The following is a 17557-nucleotide window of genomic DNA, read 5'->3' as shown; positions in this document are numbered from 1 at the left end:
TATTGCTTTGATTGTGTGTAGGGTCTTCAGGCAACCCGTAAGCGTTGACTACCCTTCGGATCATATGATCTGACTCCAACCTTGTATAGTGGTATGAGATATTGGTTCTTCCTTTGTAGTTTGTGCCCCAATCACATTTAGACCGAGGGACTTTTGGAAACTTTCTGGCTTGGCATTGGAGAACTTGGCGTCGGCGCTACAATGATTCTCGAAAGGCTTCACATCATTAGATCCCCGTACTAATTAATGTTGGAAATACATGCACATGAGCAATGATCAAAAGTACCTTGCAAGAAGGCAGAAATAATGTATGGAATCAATGCAATGGTCATGGGGATTTTACACTCCCTTGATGCCTCGAGTGTTGATACCGAACGTGGTTACAGTGCATCCATGAATGGAATCAATAAATCAGCCAGGGGACGGATTCGCTACTCAATGTGGTTGACTGTACTCAATGCTAGTAGAAGTCGGTCGAATAGCGAACGAATGTCGAAGAAGGCACATACCATGCAAATAATCTCGAGTCTGTAATACAAATGTTTTCTCGTCGGCGCCGTATGGTGTTGGCATGCTTCAGTACGATTATAAAGTGCCATGGATCCTTTGTGTTTTCTCTGGAACTAGTTTGATTGCACGCCAGATCCAGTAATTCTGAGTTCCTAGCAAAATTCCTCATCAAAGTCCATTGTTACATCCATCCCTTCCAAATTCATCAATATGCTCTTCAACCCTGGTCATCTTGCTCCAGTGGCCCTTTTCGGGGGTGTTCTGGCGGCCCCAAGCTCCTCTCAAGGGTCCGCCGAGGCTCGAGCAGCTCAAATTTGCTATGAAACCGAGACTCCCAGTCGCATCTGTTACACGGCCCCTGATAATGTACCACAAGATGTAGCCATTGAGGACGTTACCTTCATCGCCGCCTATCTTCGATCATATGGCGCACAGGTCAGGACTGGCCGCCTGTTCAACATGGCCGCTGCCGACGCTCCTGACTGCGGCGAATGGCTTCTCTATGCCCATGGAAGCGCACAAGCCTTTGCCAAACACATAGACAACACTGTCAACTCAAGTGTTCTCTTTGCCGACATTGCGACCACCATTGACGGCGGCCCTAATGCAAGCACCGGACAGCAGGCGGGTGCCCTCATCGGATGCGGCACCGATGGCGGCTCGTTGGGAGTAGCTGTCAACACCACCAACCCGACTTACTCAGGCTCCACCTACCCTGCTGGATACAATACCAGTGGTATCATCATCAAGATTGTGGCTTCGGGAGCGTAGGATTGGCCTGCACAAAACAATCTAGCAATAAAGTTCCACATTGGAGGAGGCCCGGTGAAGGGAGATAGGAAATGAATTCATTTGCTGCGCCATTGCCATGCTTGTCACGATTTGACCACATTTAAACAATTAATGCAAGAGATTGGTAAAAGTCCGGTGGACTACCGTACTACTAAGCACACCATAATATGCCTCGTTCGATTCGAGCCCATTCAAGCTCATGCAAGAGCTTGTGTCCCTGATGCGGGGTCAAAGGGGAAAAGCCCCTTTCGGGACCGACATGAATAGGCTGAGATTCTAAAAGCTTAAATGCAACCTTAATTGGGCTACAATCTGACTTTCTGCAGGCACCAACTTTCAACACCAACTGTCTTGGCGTAAGCCCAGTGAGTGATTCTTGAAAGACATGCACAAACCACGCCTACTATGTAAAATACATCATCTTATGTCATACGCCATCTTCTGAATAGGAAGGTCTCCCGACATATTATTGCCCTGTGCTACTGTTGTATCGGACCTAAATAATACAACCCCAGTCAAGGACGACGTAGGTAATGGAGCAGCCACCTTGACAGCCGTCAACGTTTGCACACGGCATATACGCGCAGCTCAAAACTCCAAAGTATCTGACAAGGGTGTTGAACTTGCTTCTCGTACCATATGACTTGAGCCGCGTGTCCACGATGGTCTTCGCCGCCCGAGTACAGTCTTCCCACCTTGCGCTATTATCGATTCTTGATGGTGATGTTATCATGAGGCCATGTAATACTACCCCATGACCAATTGATTTCTCCTGTGAATGGCAGGCTCCATGAATCTTGTTTCAATACTCAGCCTTGCAAGGGTTACAACTCGGATCGAGTGAGAACTATTGAAAATCCTTTCGGTGCGACAGACCTGTTTGTAACTGTAGACAAAGTCGTACGACAATATTCTGCGAAGTCAAGCCAGGGGTTATTTCAACATTTTGCAGACACTGCCTCTCACAGGGTCACAGTGGGCTGTCAAGCAAAAAGCACGTCGTTAGTGCAGCCCAGAGGGTCATTATGATCGTAGTGTCTGCAGCCCCATTGACTGGACCTTTCCAAGACCAACACTGTTGGCCTCTCAACTCCTCCTTTTCCCTACTGTATTACTTCCAGTACTGTAATTCTCAACGTCGAAAACATTCTGGGTGGCTCCATCGCCAATTTTGAACCAAATGACGAAGATACCCTTTCTTATGGCCTTGATGACGGCCCTCCTCTTGTTCTTGTCATGCACGCTTGCGGCTGACGACGAGGACGTTTTTATTGATAACCTGTTTAAAGTCCACAATGGGGCCACCGATGGCAGCTGCGGTGGTCGAGCCGACGTGCTGGATGATTGGCTCGGTGAGACAATTGACAGCCTTGACATCGCATTGAAAGCCATGGGCAACTATGATGACAATTGGCGTGTCCGAAGGTCATTGTCGACAATATTCACACTCAAGAATAGAAGGCTACGTACACCAAAGGACCAGGCCTTTAAAGATGTCAAAGGTGAGTTGTAAAGTATTTAAGGCTTTCAGGTGCTGTTGCAAGACTATCTCTCTTTTTTTAGTATTCGAAAATCACATACTAGAAACAAAGCTGATGATGTGATCAGGGTATCTTGAAGCGGTCCGAGATTTTTTCAATCGTCGTCTTGATGACTCTGGGCAGCAAATGTATGTCAAGGATGGGTATTGGTTATTTTGTGACAGCAAATTTCTTTCCGAGCAACAGCCGACCGACACAGCCTTGGACTATCTAGGTGTTCCTATCAAGGACGACAAAGAACAGCCAGTCCTCATCAATAGTGTCGACGAATATAAGATACAACTTACTAAAGATGCAAATGCTAAGCCATGGTGGGCCGGCATATCCACGGACTTGAATGCCTACTTTTTCACGCAGCATGGCGCCGACTTTTGTGACGTCGAAGGCCACCTCGGCGTCACCGCAAGTGTAACACCATACAAGAAAGGCAGTAGCGGAAGGGCAGAAGCCGCCCCTTTTGTTTACTCCACCACCCTGTGCCCCTCCAGCTTTGAAGGGACCGTGATCGATGGAACTGTAAGATACGAGACTTACAAAGAGGCCAACGCTCGCATTACCCCTGAGGCGAACCTTGCAAATTTTGTCCCCAGGAGCGCGACTCTGCTGCACGAAGCTTTTCACTTTGTCCATGGGTCGGTGTTCAAGGTACCAGGTGATCCAAAGGACAAAAAGGCAGAGAAATGCAAGTAGACCGCAATTCGTGTCCGGTGCTGTATACTGACACGGGCCGACAGACAATATTGTTGACTGCCTGAACTTCCCGACTAAAGACGCAAAAATAAACGCGGAGAACTATGTTTATTTCGTTGCTCATATGTATCATCTTTTTGGGAAGTCTGAGAGCGTGGACGTCGGGGTACAATGGGACTTTAAGCTCAAAAACACGGTTTTTGGGGCCTTGGAAGCAACGAAAGACGGTCGTGGTGCCTTGCAATTAAAAGCTCCCAAATAGGAAGAACCTGATGCAAATTTCCTAAAGCTGGATTGAATCTGCCACGTGCAGTGATGTGGGGGCGCTGGAGATGCCCACTAAAAGTGGCTGTGGAGGCTTAGCTTAGAGTGGCTCTATAAGTCCCTTCGGGACTTATAAGCCTTTGTTTTTCGTTGCGTTTAGCATACAGGATCATCATCCATCGTTTTCTCAATCAAGACTGTTTCCATATATTTTGAGATTTTATATGCTATTTGATCAAAAACCACATAAAGGCCACAGCCTTACGGCTGTCCGTCTTAGGTGGGGGTTGGTTTGGTTTGGTTTTTGTTCCCCATCTCAGCAGAAACTAGGACCAAGAACAATTCATCTGACGGCCTACCTAGTCGGCCTTCTGTCTTCATCTTCCTTCCTGGATACCTACTATAGATAACCAATTACTTACATTTAAAGTGTGAGTATCACCTTGTAAGACTGGCTAAGGTAATGCTTGTCGATTGAAAGATGTGGGCTAGAGGATGCCAAAATACAATGAATACATCCCACCCCAATAGCATCGTTCGCGCTCCTTGCTTTCGCACCACTCTCTTCACTAGCGTGACTTTCACCTCATCGTCACTCATAAAGTTTTACTTGCGTCCCCATTCAATGATCAAATGCCTAATACATATTCAAGGCGACAAAAGTTTCGTAATCAATCTTCCGACTTTTCCCCGAGCTCATCTCGCATTTCGTCCAATTCTTTCTCGCACTCTGAATCTTCCGGATCAATCTCTTCAGGAGGGAGAAACCGCGGAACTTGACGTGCATCCCACCGCTCCTGCTGCCAGGCTGTGACGGGAGGCATCACCCTGGCCACAGACTCGCTCCACGACTCCCTTGTTTGGGGGTCTGTCGCCAATGCGTTTTCTTGCTCCAGGTCGGCTCCTTGGATCGGCCAGACGTGGAACTCGCAAATTATGGTGCGCCCCTGGCTTTCTTCTCCCTGAGGGTTTTCAAGCTTGCCAAATGCTTTTTCTATCCATTGGTCTTCAGAAACAACCCAAAACCACAGCGTCAAGTATTGCCAACTGAATCGGGGCCGCCATTTCACAAACTCGAAGCCGCGAGGGAGAAAGCAGCCAAGTACTTCTTTCAGTCTCTGATACCACGTCATCATTGTGGAAATGTCGTCTTTACGTGGTATCAAGAAGAGATTTAGCGTAACGCGGCCCTCTAATTCAGCTGTCGGGATGGCCTTGACATGTTTAAGGGTACAAAGCCGTGACAACGGCGACGCCATTGACGAGGAGGAGGAAGGTCCATCGTTCAGAGTGAGGTGGCTCAGAGCTGACGCAGACTCGATGGCGGCTGGCATAGAGCTATTATCGGGCAGGTTTTGCAAAAATTCTCTGCAGGCAGGAGAGGCTTCAAAGTTCTGTATATCCTCCATGGTATCCCAGACTATTCCTCAGCAACCCGGCAGGTCAGTTTGAAAGCAATCAAACTTTTTATACCAGTGACACTCACCAATGATGTAAGCGGCCTGCTCAGGATTTCGAACCATCCTTGCGAGCGAAATGGTTCCCACGCCTTTCACATCCGCGAGCGGGCCGACGTGCACATCGTCGTGGGGAACGGCCCATGTCGGCCACTCCTTCTCCAACGGTAGGTGGAATCGCGTCCAAGTTATTACTCCTTTTTCATATTGTCTGGTCGATTGTTTCACACGAGCCATTGTGAATAATGATGCATTTGGAAGATGAGGGTGAGTTTATTACCTAGTAGTCGACGTTTTTCCTTATTGATTCGGTGCACAAGATGATCTTATACAAGGTGCCTTGTATGAGGTGGAGAAACGGGGGTTGCTTTAGGCTTACGTTGGACCAGGGTACAGGTGCGGGGTACCTGCCTGGGCCGGTGGTGATGTGTACGTCCAACAGGGTTCATGCTGGGTTAGCGCGTGGCCAACCCTCGATTTGGTGCTTGCATGAAGCCAGACGCCAATAAGCCTTCAATATTAAAGACATAAATGGCTACATCTAAGTCCAAAGTCTCTCTTACTACATTTTCTTCTCTCCAATATCGTACCTAGTCTCTATACTACAAACGGGAGCTTTGCAAAAGTCATAATGTGAGCTCTATGACTACGAGTAATCCAACATACATAGATACATCTATGTTGTTCCTGATTCTAACTACTCATCCATTTCATCTTCAAGTTCAATATCCAATCTCTGATCTCTGTGCTTTCTTGAAGGAGGATGCCGAGGACGAGGACGATGATGACGATGATGGCTGTGCTGATGATGGTGGCTGTGATATCGTTGCCTCCTCATGTCTTCTACATTTATCGTTGGATATTCCATATTGCTATCCAGTGGTGCGATCCATGCACTGCCCGCATCGAAACTCATCGACGAGTCACCAGGCTGCAATGCTTCCGGGCTAGCTGGGCCCATTACCATGTTGGTTCCGGGTTCTGTGCTTCGAGAGTTTTGCCTTGTGGATTCCGTCGAGCCACTTGAGACTTCCAGGAAACGCGCCACTTCCCTTTTTTCGGCGGTCTTATCCATCTCCCCTCCCTGCTGAACGTTCCTTGACGCAGTTTTCCCCTTTGCTTCGCGGATTGCCCGTGCATCTCTTTTAGCAGGCTTTCCATCTTCTATTGTGAGTAGGATTGCTGGCTCGGTGTTATGGCTCACGGGATCTGATACCATGGCACGGCCTGCATCGCCTTCGGGGGGAATGTTTCTCCAGACACCTTCGTATGTCTCCTGAGTCCTCAATGATGCGTAGACTGGATTCTTTCCTTTGCTCATGGCAGACGTCGTCCTGGGTCGATCCACGTCAGGAATCTGATGTGTCCAATTATGGCCGTCGTCAACTACACTCCACTGCTGTAACCTCGGAACCGCCCTCATATCTTTGCCCGTCTCAACTCTTGAACCTGACGTTTGTACTCTTTGCCATCTCTCCAAAGTTTCTCGCACCATTTGTTCCACCTGATTTTGTAAGTGAGGGGACACATCTTGTTGTCTCAATGTAGTTTGCAACATCTCCAGCATGCCTCCATTCTTCAAATTCTCTGTCATATCTTCACTTTGTGGCATCTTCAAAAAGAACTTTGCTGTCTCTTCATGACGTATTCTTCTCCTTGTCTCCGTCTCCGTCATGAGTGACTCACTTGCTCTTTCTCTCTCCAAGGCTTCAATTTCTTTCTGGACCGTTACACGATCCATATCTCGCGGACTTGTACTGAGGACAGGGACTCTTTCTCGATGTACTCTAATTGGTCTGCTTGATCTGCTCCATCTGGGTCTCAATCTGTGTGCGTCTAGTACCGTCGGACTTGAGGATCCGAGCTTGAGAAAGTCTTCTGGCTCTGTTGATAGCTTGACCTGATTATGGCTTGAAACCAGAGTTTGAGTCTCTACTAGTGGATGGTCAATTGGCCCGGATCCCAGAGCCTGGAACTCATGGCTAAGTTGATGCGTCTTTTCCCGATTCCAGTGACACTTGAAGCACAGGTCAAAGTTACTGTCACCATGGTCTTTGCATCTGAAACGGAGACCGTAGATAGGCTATAATGCAATGTAAGCTTCAATGATATGCAAATATCACGCATCTTTGATCTTTCTTTACGCGGGTTGCCCATCGATGATGGTGCCATGCAAGGGCCGCGAGAAAAGTTCGATCACCATATAACAGACAAGTAAAATTTCAGTTGCTTACCGCATAGAGACAGTCATCGCAGCGGATGTTTGAATGCCTCGTTACAATGGCACCGACGGAGCGCATTGGCTTTGCTTCTGTGGTGAGGAGATGTGGTGCAAATGATAGTCCATCTGCAGAGGGATGGGCTGTGCTGTGCGGAGCGCTCACTGCTCTGTCCATAATGTCCTTGAGCTTCCATTCCGAGTGAAAAGTGGCAATCGTGTAGGGCGTCCACCCACGGGTACACTCAGCATGTATTAGTTGTTGAGCATTGTCGCCAAGCAGCAACTTCACAATGGTTGCGTCTGCTCCTTTACATGCCCAATGGAGTGGTGTCCAGCCGTCAAGGTCTCCTATGTTTACTCTATTGTCCGGCCCCGGTCTGAGATACTGTGCAAAAACGCGTTGAAAGTCTTCCGGCGGCATGCGTCTGACAGCATGATGCATTGCCGTACGCCCTTGTCCGTCGCAAGCTTCGATGTTGGCATTATACCCACGTAAGGTTTCTATAATACTCGCATTGCCCGTTTTTGCCGCAAGGTGAATAGGTGTCAATCCTTCAGCATCTCGAATATCGAAGTCTTTGATAACCGCAAGTAAAGGTGTAATGTTCTTACTCTCCCATACAGTTTTGCTGGTAGAGATATCGTGGAGGACCGTGATCTTTTCGGGGCCGCTGACCGAGGGATCAGCTTTATAATCGAGCAAGATTGGTATGAACATTGGTGCACGAGTTGCAGCCTTCCTGAGAGGTGTCATGTGCAACTTGTTTTTCGTGTTGGGATCGGCACCACAGCGAAGCAGACTTTTGATCAAACCGGCGTCGGTTGTAGGCGTAATAGCTGCCATCAATGCTGAATCCCCGTCTTCATCTGTGATGTTTGGATCTGCTCCACGCTTCAACAACAGCATTGCCACTGGAAACCATTTGTTCAGAATGGATCGTTGCAAGGCCGTCATTTTTCTACCATTGGCAGCGTTGAACTCTGCTCCAGCTTTGAGTAGTCGCTCGACAACCGTCGCATTTCCTCGTCTTGCCGCTTCATGCATTGGTCTATCACGTCGTGAGTCTTCTGCGTTTGCATTGGCGCCATGTTCAAGTAGCTCATTCACAATGTTCAGATAGCCCTTGTAGCATGCCGCGTGGAGAGCAGAGTACCCCTCTTCGTTGGCCGTGTTTGGATCTGCGCCCTTTTTGAGCAGCTCCGAGACAATCTTGCTTGATCCATGCGATGCCGCAATGTAGAGCGGCGTGCGGGAAGCTAAAGTTGTGGCATTAATGTTGCAGCCCCTTTGTAGTAGAGACTGTGCTATATCCTCATTCACAGCTTGCGCACAATATGAAAGAGGTGTCCACCCGCTGTCATCTGCACAATCTATGTTGGCTCCCATTGATAGCAGCTTTTCTACCGTTTTCCTGGAGTCTGGATGGCTGGAAGCAGCGGCAAAATGAATCGGGGCGATGCCATGATCATCACGAGCGCCAATGCTGGCACCATTGTTGAGTAGCAGTTGGTTGAGCCTGAAGCTCCCGCTGTTGACTGCAATATGTAGTGGAGTCCTGCCTCTGGGACTTCGCTTATCGAGATATTCTCTGATTCCCGGATGTTGCATATCGTTGCTTTCGCCGGACAAACTTGGGTTGACGGATCTAATGTGATGGAATAGAGCTTTCACAAAGTTCGTTTGGCCGGCATACACTGCGAGATGCAATGGAGTGTATCCCGAACCTGACTTGACGTTGAGATCAGTCCCGGGGACACGTACTAGGACATTGATTGCAGCATCGCTGCCATAATAGGCTGCAAAATGCAATGACGTCCATCCAGAATGAGCAGGCTCGCCCAATATCTTGAATTGTTTCTGAAAATCGACCCGGTGGCCTATGTCTGCTCCAGCACGAATGAGCTCTTTGATGATGTCTGCGCGGTTACCCATCGCGGCATCGGTGAGTGGAGAACTGGTGCCACTTGCATCCCCACCAGTATTGGCGTCTTTCTCCATTAACCACTTGGTGGCAGCGAGGTTACCGTAACGAATGGCTTCTTTCAAGTGACTGGACGAATAATCCTTGTCCGATTCAACGAAGGTATCCCATCTCAATAGCTCTGATACGGCATCAACATGATTCTTGCTCAGCGCCACAAAGAGAGGCGTTTTCCCATCAGGGTCCCGGGAATTAACATCAAAACCACTTTCCAGAAGTCTCCGTATGGCTTTCGCGTGCCCGCCAGCTGTGGCTTCATGGAGAGGTGATGCAACGGCATTACTATGTTCGGATTTCGGTCTAGGGAGATGGAGAACCTTCTCAAGTAAGGTGATGTTGCCGGATCGGGCAGCGAGATGCAGTGCCGTGACTCCGCGTGAGTCTGGTAGATCTTGTAGAACCGTCTCTTCAAGCAGTCGATCAGAGATGTGGCTGTATCCGCGCTGGATGCTCCGGTGTAATGGAGTCAAATGATCAGATGAGGGGACATTCACGTCCACCCCATTCCGAATGAGAAAATCAACAACATCAAGATGGCCTTGGTCAACTGCTTGGTCGAGTGCTAAGGGCCCTTCGAATCCGCTGACCAATGCACCAGCCTCTATGAGGCTTTGAGCAATTGCACGATGACCTATTCTGCATGCATCAACCAAAACATGCTGGAGTGCTGAAGTCTCAGGCGAAAGCTGCTTCAAGCGCCCGAGAAGTACTTTGAGAATGACCACATTACCTCTGAGACAAGATAGATCCAGCTCCTTTTCAATCCTTGCCACATCATCGATACCTGTCACAAGATACTCCACTATACTGTAGTGGCCCCAACGAGACGCAATCTGAAGATGAGGCATTGAACTCATCGAAGGTTCTGGTATCATCAATTTAATGATATTGAGAAGACCTAGTTGGGCTGCTAGATGCGACGGGCTGAGAATTGTATCAGAATCTGCATCATCTCGCGCAAAGGCGCTCAGTCCAGACAGGTTCAGGTTCGGTGGACGTAGTTGCGAAACATAATCTGTGCAGAGGGAATATGCGAGATAGTCGATTTGATTCTCATCCAATTGAGTTGCCGGATCTTCCTTGATTTCCCTGTAATGTACGTACCAGTTTTCGAGCACGTATTCGACAAGGTTAAGGCTGATCGCCCCATCCTGGAATTCTTGCCCAAAACACAATTTCAAGTACTCCAAGCAGAGTCTTGTCAAACTCTGGTAAGTCAAATTCTCACTTCCATGCGTACTTTCGATCTGTTCTTGCAGAATTTTGCCAACGTAAGGATGAGAGAAGCGAATACCGTCATCGCCGATGCGCACTAGTGGTCCAAGCTGTCGCTCCAAGTCTCCTTCTATGTCTCGCGGAATGAGTTGCTCATCGATCTTTTGAATCGGCGTCTGTGTCAGCGAGATCTCATAAAGAGAAACCGCTACAGCTAGTTCTAGAGATTTGAGTGGACGACGAGAAAACATCATCCACGAGACTGCGCATGCGACCCAAGAAGGGCAACTTGCCACCATTCCAATGACGGTGTCGCGAAGATTGAGTGGAAGTTGAGATAACTCCCGCGTGATGTCGCTTGGTCGTGAGGAGGATGTAATAGAACGTATGCGGTGAGCTACAAGCTTTGCATGCAGGAAACCCTTAGACGTCTCGAGGCATCTCCTGATGTTATCAGCCACAGGCCGATACCTGACGTTTTCGTCTACTATCTTATTGGCAAGAATGTCTTTGTACAGCTCCAAACTGTCTTCGAACTGGCTGAGATTGTCAAGAGACACTGTGGTGACCGGAGTAATGGAAGGAGTACTCGGATCAGTGTCTGTTGTGCAGAGTAACTTGAAGCCTTCGGGGCGACAGAATTGGAGATTCAACAGGTCCTGAAGAAGCTCTTCTGAGTCATGTGTGTCACAATCGTGTACCGAATCGACTACGATCATGAGATTCTTGCTTTGCACTCGGCGCACCATTGAGCGCAGTTGTATCCACAAATTCCCCTCCGTCCATTGTAAATCGTCTTTCTGAAGCGGCTCGGTGGTCTGAGAAAACAAACCAGGCTCGTTCGCCAGAATTTGACGTATGATCTTACTCAGCATGGATGTTACTGATCTTCGGCGATAATCTCTGGCGTCAAATGCGAAGTACGCTATTATAAATTCGGATTGACGATGGCTCCGGAGAAGGGATCTGTACACATGGTACGAAGCCACACTCTTACCAATACCATGATGCCCACATAGAATCACGGCGGATGACCTCGGGTTCTGAATAAATGATTGAAGAGTATCCATAATCCAGTTCATGCCTGGGTGATAGGGATAGCGAGTGAATGGGCTCAAGTGTGCCAATTGCTGCATGTATTCACTGTAGAGTGATGGGGCTAAAGCACAGCGCCGGATAAATTAACTAATTTGTAAGGAGTCTAATTTCACATCCTAGACACTTACCTTTGACGGCGCCTTTCAAGGCGTTCATGATGATGTACGCGTCCCCGTCATTGTGGGCGAACCGTGCTAAGCTTTCCATCTTTTCTTTTCGTCCAATCTGGATTTCGTGAGAAACGTCAATCGTCGAGCTATCGCGCTCAATAGTCTTGATATGTTCTTTAGTACTTTGTATTCCACCTGGTCTATTTCATTGCCTACCGGTTTCGCCCTTTCTTGTTCGTCAACTTGCTCAAAGACCGTGACTATGCATAATCGAAAGGCAACTCGCATGAATTCAGATGACGTCTTCCTGAGAAACCTTGTTAGAGATGGGCCAGGCCTCCATGCCCCTTGCGGTATGGTTGTCCAGGAAGAGATAAGGGCTGTCATCGCTTCTTCCCATGATTGCAGCGACGGAGCTTGATGAGGAACACCAAAGAAGACCTCCAAAGAAGTTAAAATCGTTATGCCACTATCGTACTATATGAAATAAACACGGTGTACTCACGCAAGCAGACGTATCTCTGAATAGATCAGAATAGCGGTTTGTGTTCTCCGCAATGGTTAGCGCCTTTTATCTCGTCAGCTCGATCGTGATTAACAGCATGCACTGGGCACAAGCCTTTTTGACGACGATACCACCAATGTCTCCGCATAAAAAGACTAGGCGTTGATTTCCCTACTCATTTGGCTTAGAATCACTCCACTGCAATGATCTTTTTGGGATTGCGTACATCAGTAGATCTGTACTCGTCGTCAACAACCTCTAAGAGTTCCATGGCAATGGATTCCAGTGATTCGGGTGATCCATTCTCAAGAAACCTCTGGAACAGGTTGGAATTAAGCGTGATGATACTGCTACAACACCAATTTTGCTCTCTCAGGATACTCTCTGGCCCCCAGAATAATGGCCGAAGGTTAGGTTCGGGAGAGGAACCGTTTATTCCGTACAAGCCTGGCACAGCTACGAACCTAAACCCGTATTTCAAGTCAGCAATGTCATTCTACACGCTTTGGAATATCAGGCCTACCTACAGGATGTCTTCCATGTACGAACTCGTTCCTTCGATTATTGAAGAAACATCCGAAGACGCCATTTCTACGGGCACAATTGAAGGTGACGCCGCACAGTAGCAATTGCCGTTGGCGATGCTGTTTTTCCCTGCGCTTGGGGAAGCTTTGTTGTCCCGAGACTCTGACGAAAAAGCCTACGTTGAGATGCTATGTGTCAAGTTGGAGGCCTTATCCGTAGATGATGCATTTGGATACATTCAACGTCGTTACTAGCGGTCCGATTGCGATCGCTGGGTGTATGAGAGAAGCCAAGCCCCTGGTACGGGACATTGTGGGCAGACGTGGTCAGAGGAAAGACCAACATCACTAGTAGGTAGGTACCTAAGCTGGGGGGTTTTTTTTCTTTTCTTTTCTTTTTAGGTAAGCACCAGCCGCGGACTACCCCCGCTCCCCCTCGACGGTGATGTGCAAATTTTCACGTCCTCCGTGAATTACCGGGTGGTACGCATATGCAGCTGACATCAATGACTGCAGGTAGCCGCTTTCAGAACCGATCAGGCTTGGCTGTCCGCGTTCACCGAAATTTGCCAACGTAGCAGCGATCAAGCGGCCCAATGAGAGCCAATGCGAAAATTTCTGAATCAGAATCGGTCAGCAGCGTGATGTTTGATCCTATTGGTCATTATGGGACACGTCACGCTCTCTAGACTCAGCATTCATGTACAAAGGACATGGGATGAATTGAAACCTGCCATTCTGGGCCCGGGGCCCTAAAAGTACGAAATACTGTTGAATGTGCTGGAAATGATTTCTGAAGAATACCCATGTGGAAGGGCGGGCAACGGCAATAATTCCGTACTAAGGTAGCCATGTATTATCATTGTCGTTTACCATGGTTTTCTTACGTTACTACACGATACAGCACACATTCTGCTTCAGTCAGTCAGGAGGAAATTACCATTTCAGCTTTTTAATGAAGCGAAAACCACTTCACTCTGGTTGAAAACGATTGGCGTACAAGACAGTCGTCGAATATCGCCATTGAAACAAACATGACCACGAAAGGTAACAGGTCCTGATTCCTAGCAGTATGTTCTTAGTACTACCTCCGAGCACCATCTCTGTTGTTGACTTGCGCATTGGACTGTGGTAGCCAATCCGCTCTTCCCTGAAAGATGCTCGCAACGTCGCATATCACTTCCCATTCGAAATCTGGACCGAATTCGGCTCTATCCACAGCCTTATCAAAGACTTTCCACACTTTGAGATACTTGTGAGTGTCCTTATCATCAACGAGCTGCTCCAACATCGCCGCCATATTTTTGTGCGTGCGTACTTGGCTCTTGTTCCATTTCTTCTGGCTCAACATAATGCATTGAAGGATCACTGCCGCAAGACCTGCACACCGAGCCGTAGCTATAGACGAGCCGGACCGCGGGTCTGCAAATCCCTTGTCTTCTTGATGTGCGGCCCTTTTCACGAATTCAGAGCCAGGGGCTATGAAGTCAACTGAGCTTTGTACAGCCTCATCCGGAAGGCCTAGGACCGTCGCAGATCCAATTCTGAATATGTTCTCGGAAGCGGCCTGAGCGGGGTATACGGCTTTGCCACCAGTGTTTCCCTGGTCATCCGAGGCGCAGAACAGAAGAATGTTGTCCTTTATAGCGCTCTCCACGGCATTCTTCAGCAAGTCTACCTCGTCTGGGGACTCGATAGACCAGCTCATGGAAATAATGTCAACTTTGTTCTTTCGAGCCCAGTCGATAGCCTAGGAGATCATGTGTTATCCATCTATTCAGAGTAGGATGAGGTATTTTTGCGTGAAGGGGGCAAATACCTGAGCTGCAGACTTGGCAGTTATCTGAGGTTTTCCATCGCTCCAAACCTCATTCAATTTGGCAATGTACAACTCAACTCGGGGGCAGATCTGGCGTATCTCATTTGCCATTAGAGTGCCGTGACCATATGCACTCTGGTAGAACCCGGGCCAATGCCCCTTGTTGTCGTAGAATGTCTCTCCGAGAGCTACATTTCTCCAGATATCGTCCTTTTCAATGTCTAAACCATCATCAATGATGGCTACCTTGATTGTCTCCTCAGACGTCAACTTGTTATTGTTAGCCAAGCGATTATTCAGCGCATTCCTGAGGATGCGGGAGAAATTCTCCATGCACTTGAGCCATTTCTCTCTGAAGACCAGACGTATCAGTAGTCAGCTCCTATTGAAATATAATGATGGATGTGGAATTTGACCCACTTGCGCCCTTTCTCTTCTCTCTCCGATTCTGAAAGCCGCTTCGACACATGTGATTGAGAGTAAGATGGCTGCCAATCGATTTTCGGCCGATTTCTAGAGTAGTTATCCTGATCTCTCCACATTTTCCAGGATAGGTCAAAAGTTTGTTCGAAGTCCTTTTTCATCTTGTCTGTTCTGTCGTGGGATTCGATAAACTAAAGAGTCTTAGCGACATTCACAGCGCGCCCTGGTGCAGGGAAACAACCTCGGGCGTCATGATACGTATTTCTCGCAACTGTAAACCATCAGAAACCACTCATCCAAATGCCATTGAACTTTTGTTATACCTCTCTGAGTTGTGCCAGTCCATCAGGTGCAGCCCAGCTCTTCAAAATTGCTCTGTTGCCACTCCAATATAGGATTAGATCCCGAACATTCTTGGCTGCTTCGTAAATGGTGTCGCTACACATGTCCATTTTCGCCCAGTTCAGAGCCTCTACGTCGAACCGTTTGAGGCAATATTCAATAATCTCATCGCTGTGGAAGTCGTTTGGATGATCATCGACTACAACCTCCAAGATCTTCTGGACTTTCATTGATGTCTTTAACCACTCGAAAAGGTAGACATAGTCTTTTCGGCTACGCGACTTCCACCAAGGTTCTGACTCCAGTTTCTCCATCCTCACGTTCACCACCCGAAGGTCAGGGATGTGTACATACTGAAGATAAGGTTCAAACCTCATGACACTTGACCTAGAGATGTGGTTCAGAAACTCTCCTGATACTTCGGTTCGCGGGCTGAGGTCGAAATGAATTTGGCCCTGGCATACAGTGAGTCGGGAAACATAAATCTGATGCCCGTTTTGGATCACATACAAGTGAAAGAGGTAAAAGAGCCGTGATGGTTGGCCGATCATTGCCATAATACCGCATACAACTCAGCCTCAGAAGTTCTTCCATTGCTTGTCCGTGCTCAAAAGTTCCCCCCGATTTAGGTCTTGCTGTTCGTCGATAGCTTCGGGCTAGAATATCTGCGCTGTTCTCTTGCCGCTCTCTCGTATCCAAGAAGTACCGGAATGGTGACAAATTATCTTTCAAATCAGTTGGGGGAGTGCGGTCCCAGGAAGTGATATTGGATCCGAATTGTGGATTTTTGCCCCCATTCCATGCAGGCTGGGGCTGACGATAGGAGGCAGATCTGATTTTGAGTGCTTCTGGGCATAAATTAATGAGCCTTTCGACAAGTTTGACCTGATCATCGTAGCAATGTGTAAAGTCGACAGCTAGATGAAGGGGTGTGAGGCCATCGCGACCATAATGTTCCAGGTACAGTTTCGCCACGCCATTCTGCTCGAGGTAGTCAAGAAAATAGTGGGCATTTCTATTTTTCTTCTTTTTGATGGCAGAGTGAAGAAACGTGTCCTGGTTGGTCCGGACAAGCTCAGACCAAGCCACTCGGGAGGTCTTGTCATGACCTCCTTCCTCCAGGAGAGTATCGGCTGTAAAGCTAGCACTGTTAAACGCAGTATCCTCCTGGATCTCATTGAACCGTTGGGGTCTTGATTTCTCCATACAGTGTTGGCAAATCGCTTCAATAATCCCTAAGCATCCCTCTTCTGAGGCTGCTTTATTCAGTGGGCTGCTACCATTGTCCAGGCCGTCACCAATCAAGCCAGGCTGAAAGCTCAGAGACATTCCGATGAAAGTCTTTACCCGCTCCACAGTCTCCGGTTTTTGTGGTGATGCAGAGAAACGCTCGATGAAATGATGAACAATGTTGCGCTCTTTTGATGTGGCATCAAAGGCGAACCCAGGATTCAAGCTTTTGCCATTGGAAAAAGTATAAAACTCCTCTTGATATCGCACATGTGTAAAGAACGACTGGTTGAAATCCTCATCACTCTTCAAGTCGTCCAGGACGCACTCGAAAACCTCGCGGATTTCAGCGTCGTCGCGGGGGAAATCGTCATCGATCTTGCCATCATAGGCGCCAGAAGCATTCAGCTCTGTCCCTGCCTGGTCTATCCGAATAGACGGTTGTTGTCTTCCCATGATGGCCTCAAAAGAAATAAAAATTCACATGCCTCAGGAAGTCTGTTGTGGTGGTACCTAGAGAGGTTATGTATCTAGAAAATGTTGGAATAACGAGTTTACGACAATGAGAAGCCATCAAGAGGACGGCCGTTTCTGGGAGGGGCCGACAGAGCCTTGTCATCTTTCATAACCTACACAGGTAAGCACGCCCCTCTCTCCAAATCAGCAGGGGTTTGCCACACTCACCGAAGCCGAAAAGTATCCGAGTCCTTGTAGAATCCAACCACCCTCCTTAGAGCCACACGCAGCCTGATTGACCGAGTTGCGTGACTGGCGCATAGAAATTGAATGGCTGGCTGCACAGGATGTTGTACCGCATCCAATATTTTATGTGGC

General features: G+C 48.1%; 5 protein-coding genes across 5 annotated transcripts; 2 read left to right on the top strand and 3 right to left on the bottom strand.

Moving 5' to 3' along the window:
- Nucleotides 1–720: 720 nt before the first annotated feature.
- PFICI_14994 (uncharacterized protein) lies at nucleotides 721–1281 on the top strand (the record flags this gene model as incomplete). The annotated part of the gene is made up of 1 exon (XM_007843575.1): nucleotides 721–1281. One exon carries the CDS (start codon nucleotides 721–723, stop codon nucleotides 1279–1281), a length of 561 nt encoding a protein of 186 aa, XP_007841766.1.
- A 1222-nt stretch (nucleotides 1282–2503) lies between these two features.
- On the top strand, nucleotides 2504–3533 carry PFICI_14993 (uncharacterized protein; the record flags this gene model as incomplete). The annotated part of the gene is made up of 2 exons (XM_007843574.1): nucleotides 2504–2804; nucleotides 2911–3533. The coding sequence occupies 2 exons, from the start codon at nucleotides 2504–2506 to the stop codon at nucleotides 3531–3533; spliced, it is 924 nt and encodes a 307-aa protein (XP_007841765.1).
- Nucleotides 3534–4468: 935 nt separating this feature from the next.
- Nucleotides 4469–5491, bottom strand: PFICI_14992 (uncharacterized protein; the record flags this gene model as incomplete). The annotated part of the gene is made up of 2 exons (XM_007843573.1): nucleotides 4469–5217; nucleotides 5284–5491. 2 exons carry the CDS (start codon nucleotides 5489–5491, stop codon nucleotides 4469–4471), a joined length of 957 nt encoding a protein of 318 aa, XP_007841764.1.
- Nucleotides 5492–5951: 460 nt separating this feature from the next.
- PFICI_14991 (uncharacterized protein) lies at nucleotides 5952–12974 on the bottom strand (the record flags this gene model as incomplete). Its single annotated transcript, XM_007843572.1, has 8 exons — nucleotides 5952–7337; nucleotides 7489–11597; nucleotides 11670–11831; nucleotides 11899–12043; nucleotides 12097–12321; nucleotides 12386–12448; nucleotides 12612–12849; nucleotides 12913–12974. The coding sequence occupies 8 exons, from the start codon at nucleotides 12972–12974 to the stop codon at nucleotides 5952–5954; spliced, it is 6390 nt and encodes a 2129-aa protein (XP_007841763.1).
- Nucleotides 12975–13993: 1019 nt separating this feature from the next.
- PFICI_14990 (uncharacterized protein) lies at nucleotides 13994–17179 on the bottom strand (the record flags this gene model as incomplete). Its single annotated transcript, XM_007843571.1, has 5 exons — nucleotides 13994–14659; nucleotides 14729–15080; nucleotides 15149–15342; nucleotides 15475–15948; nucleotides 16004–17179. 5 exons carry the CDS (start codon nucleotides 17177–17179, stop codon nucleotides 13994–13996), a joined length of 2862 nt encoding a protein of 953 aa, XP_007841762.1.
- Nucleotides 17180–17557: the final 378 nt, after the last annotated feature.

Source organism: Pestalotiopsis fici, assembly GCF_000516985.1.
Source record: "Pestalotiopsis fici W106-1 unplaced genomic scaffold PFICI_Scf_14, whole genome shotgun sequence".
NCBI classification, from domain to species: Eukaryota; Fungi; Ascomycota; class Sordariomycetes; order Amphisphaeriales; family Sporocadaceae; genus Pestalotiopsis; species Pestalotiopsis fici.
This window is presented reverse-complemented; position numbering and strand designations above follow the sequence as displayed.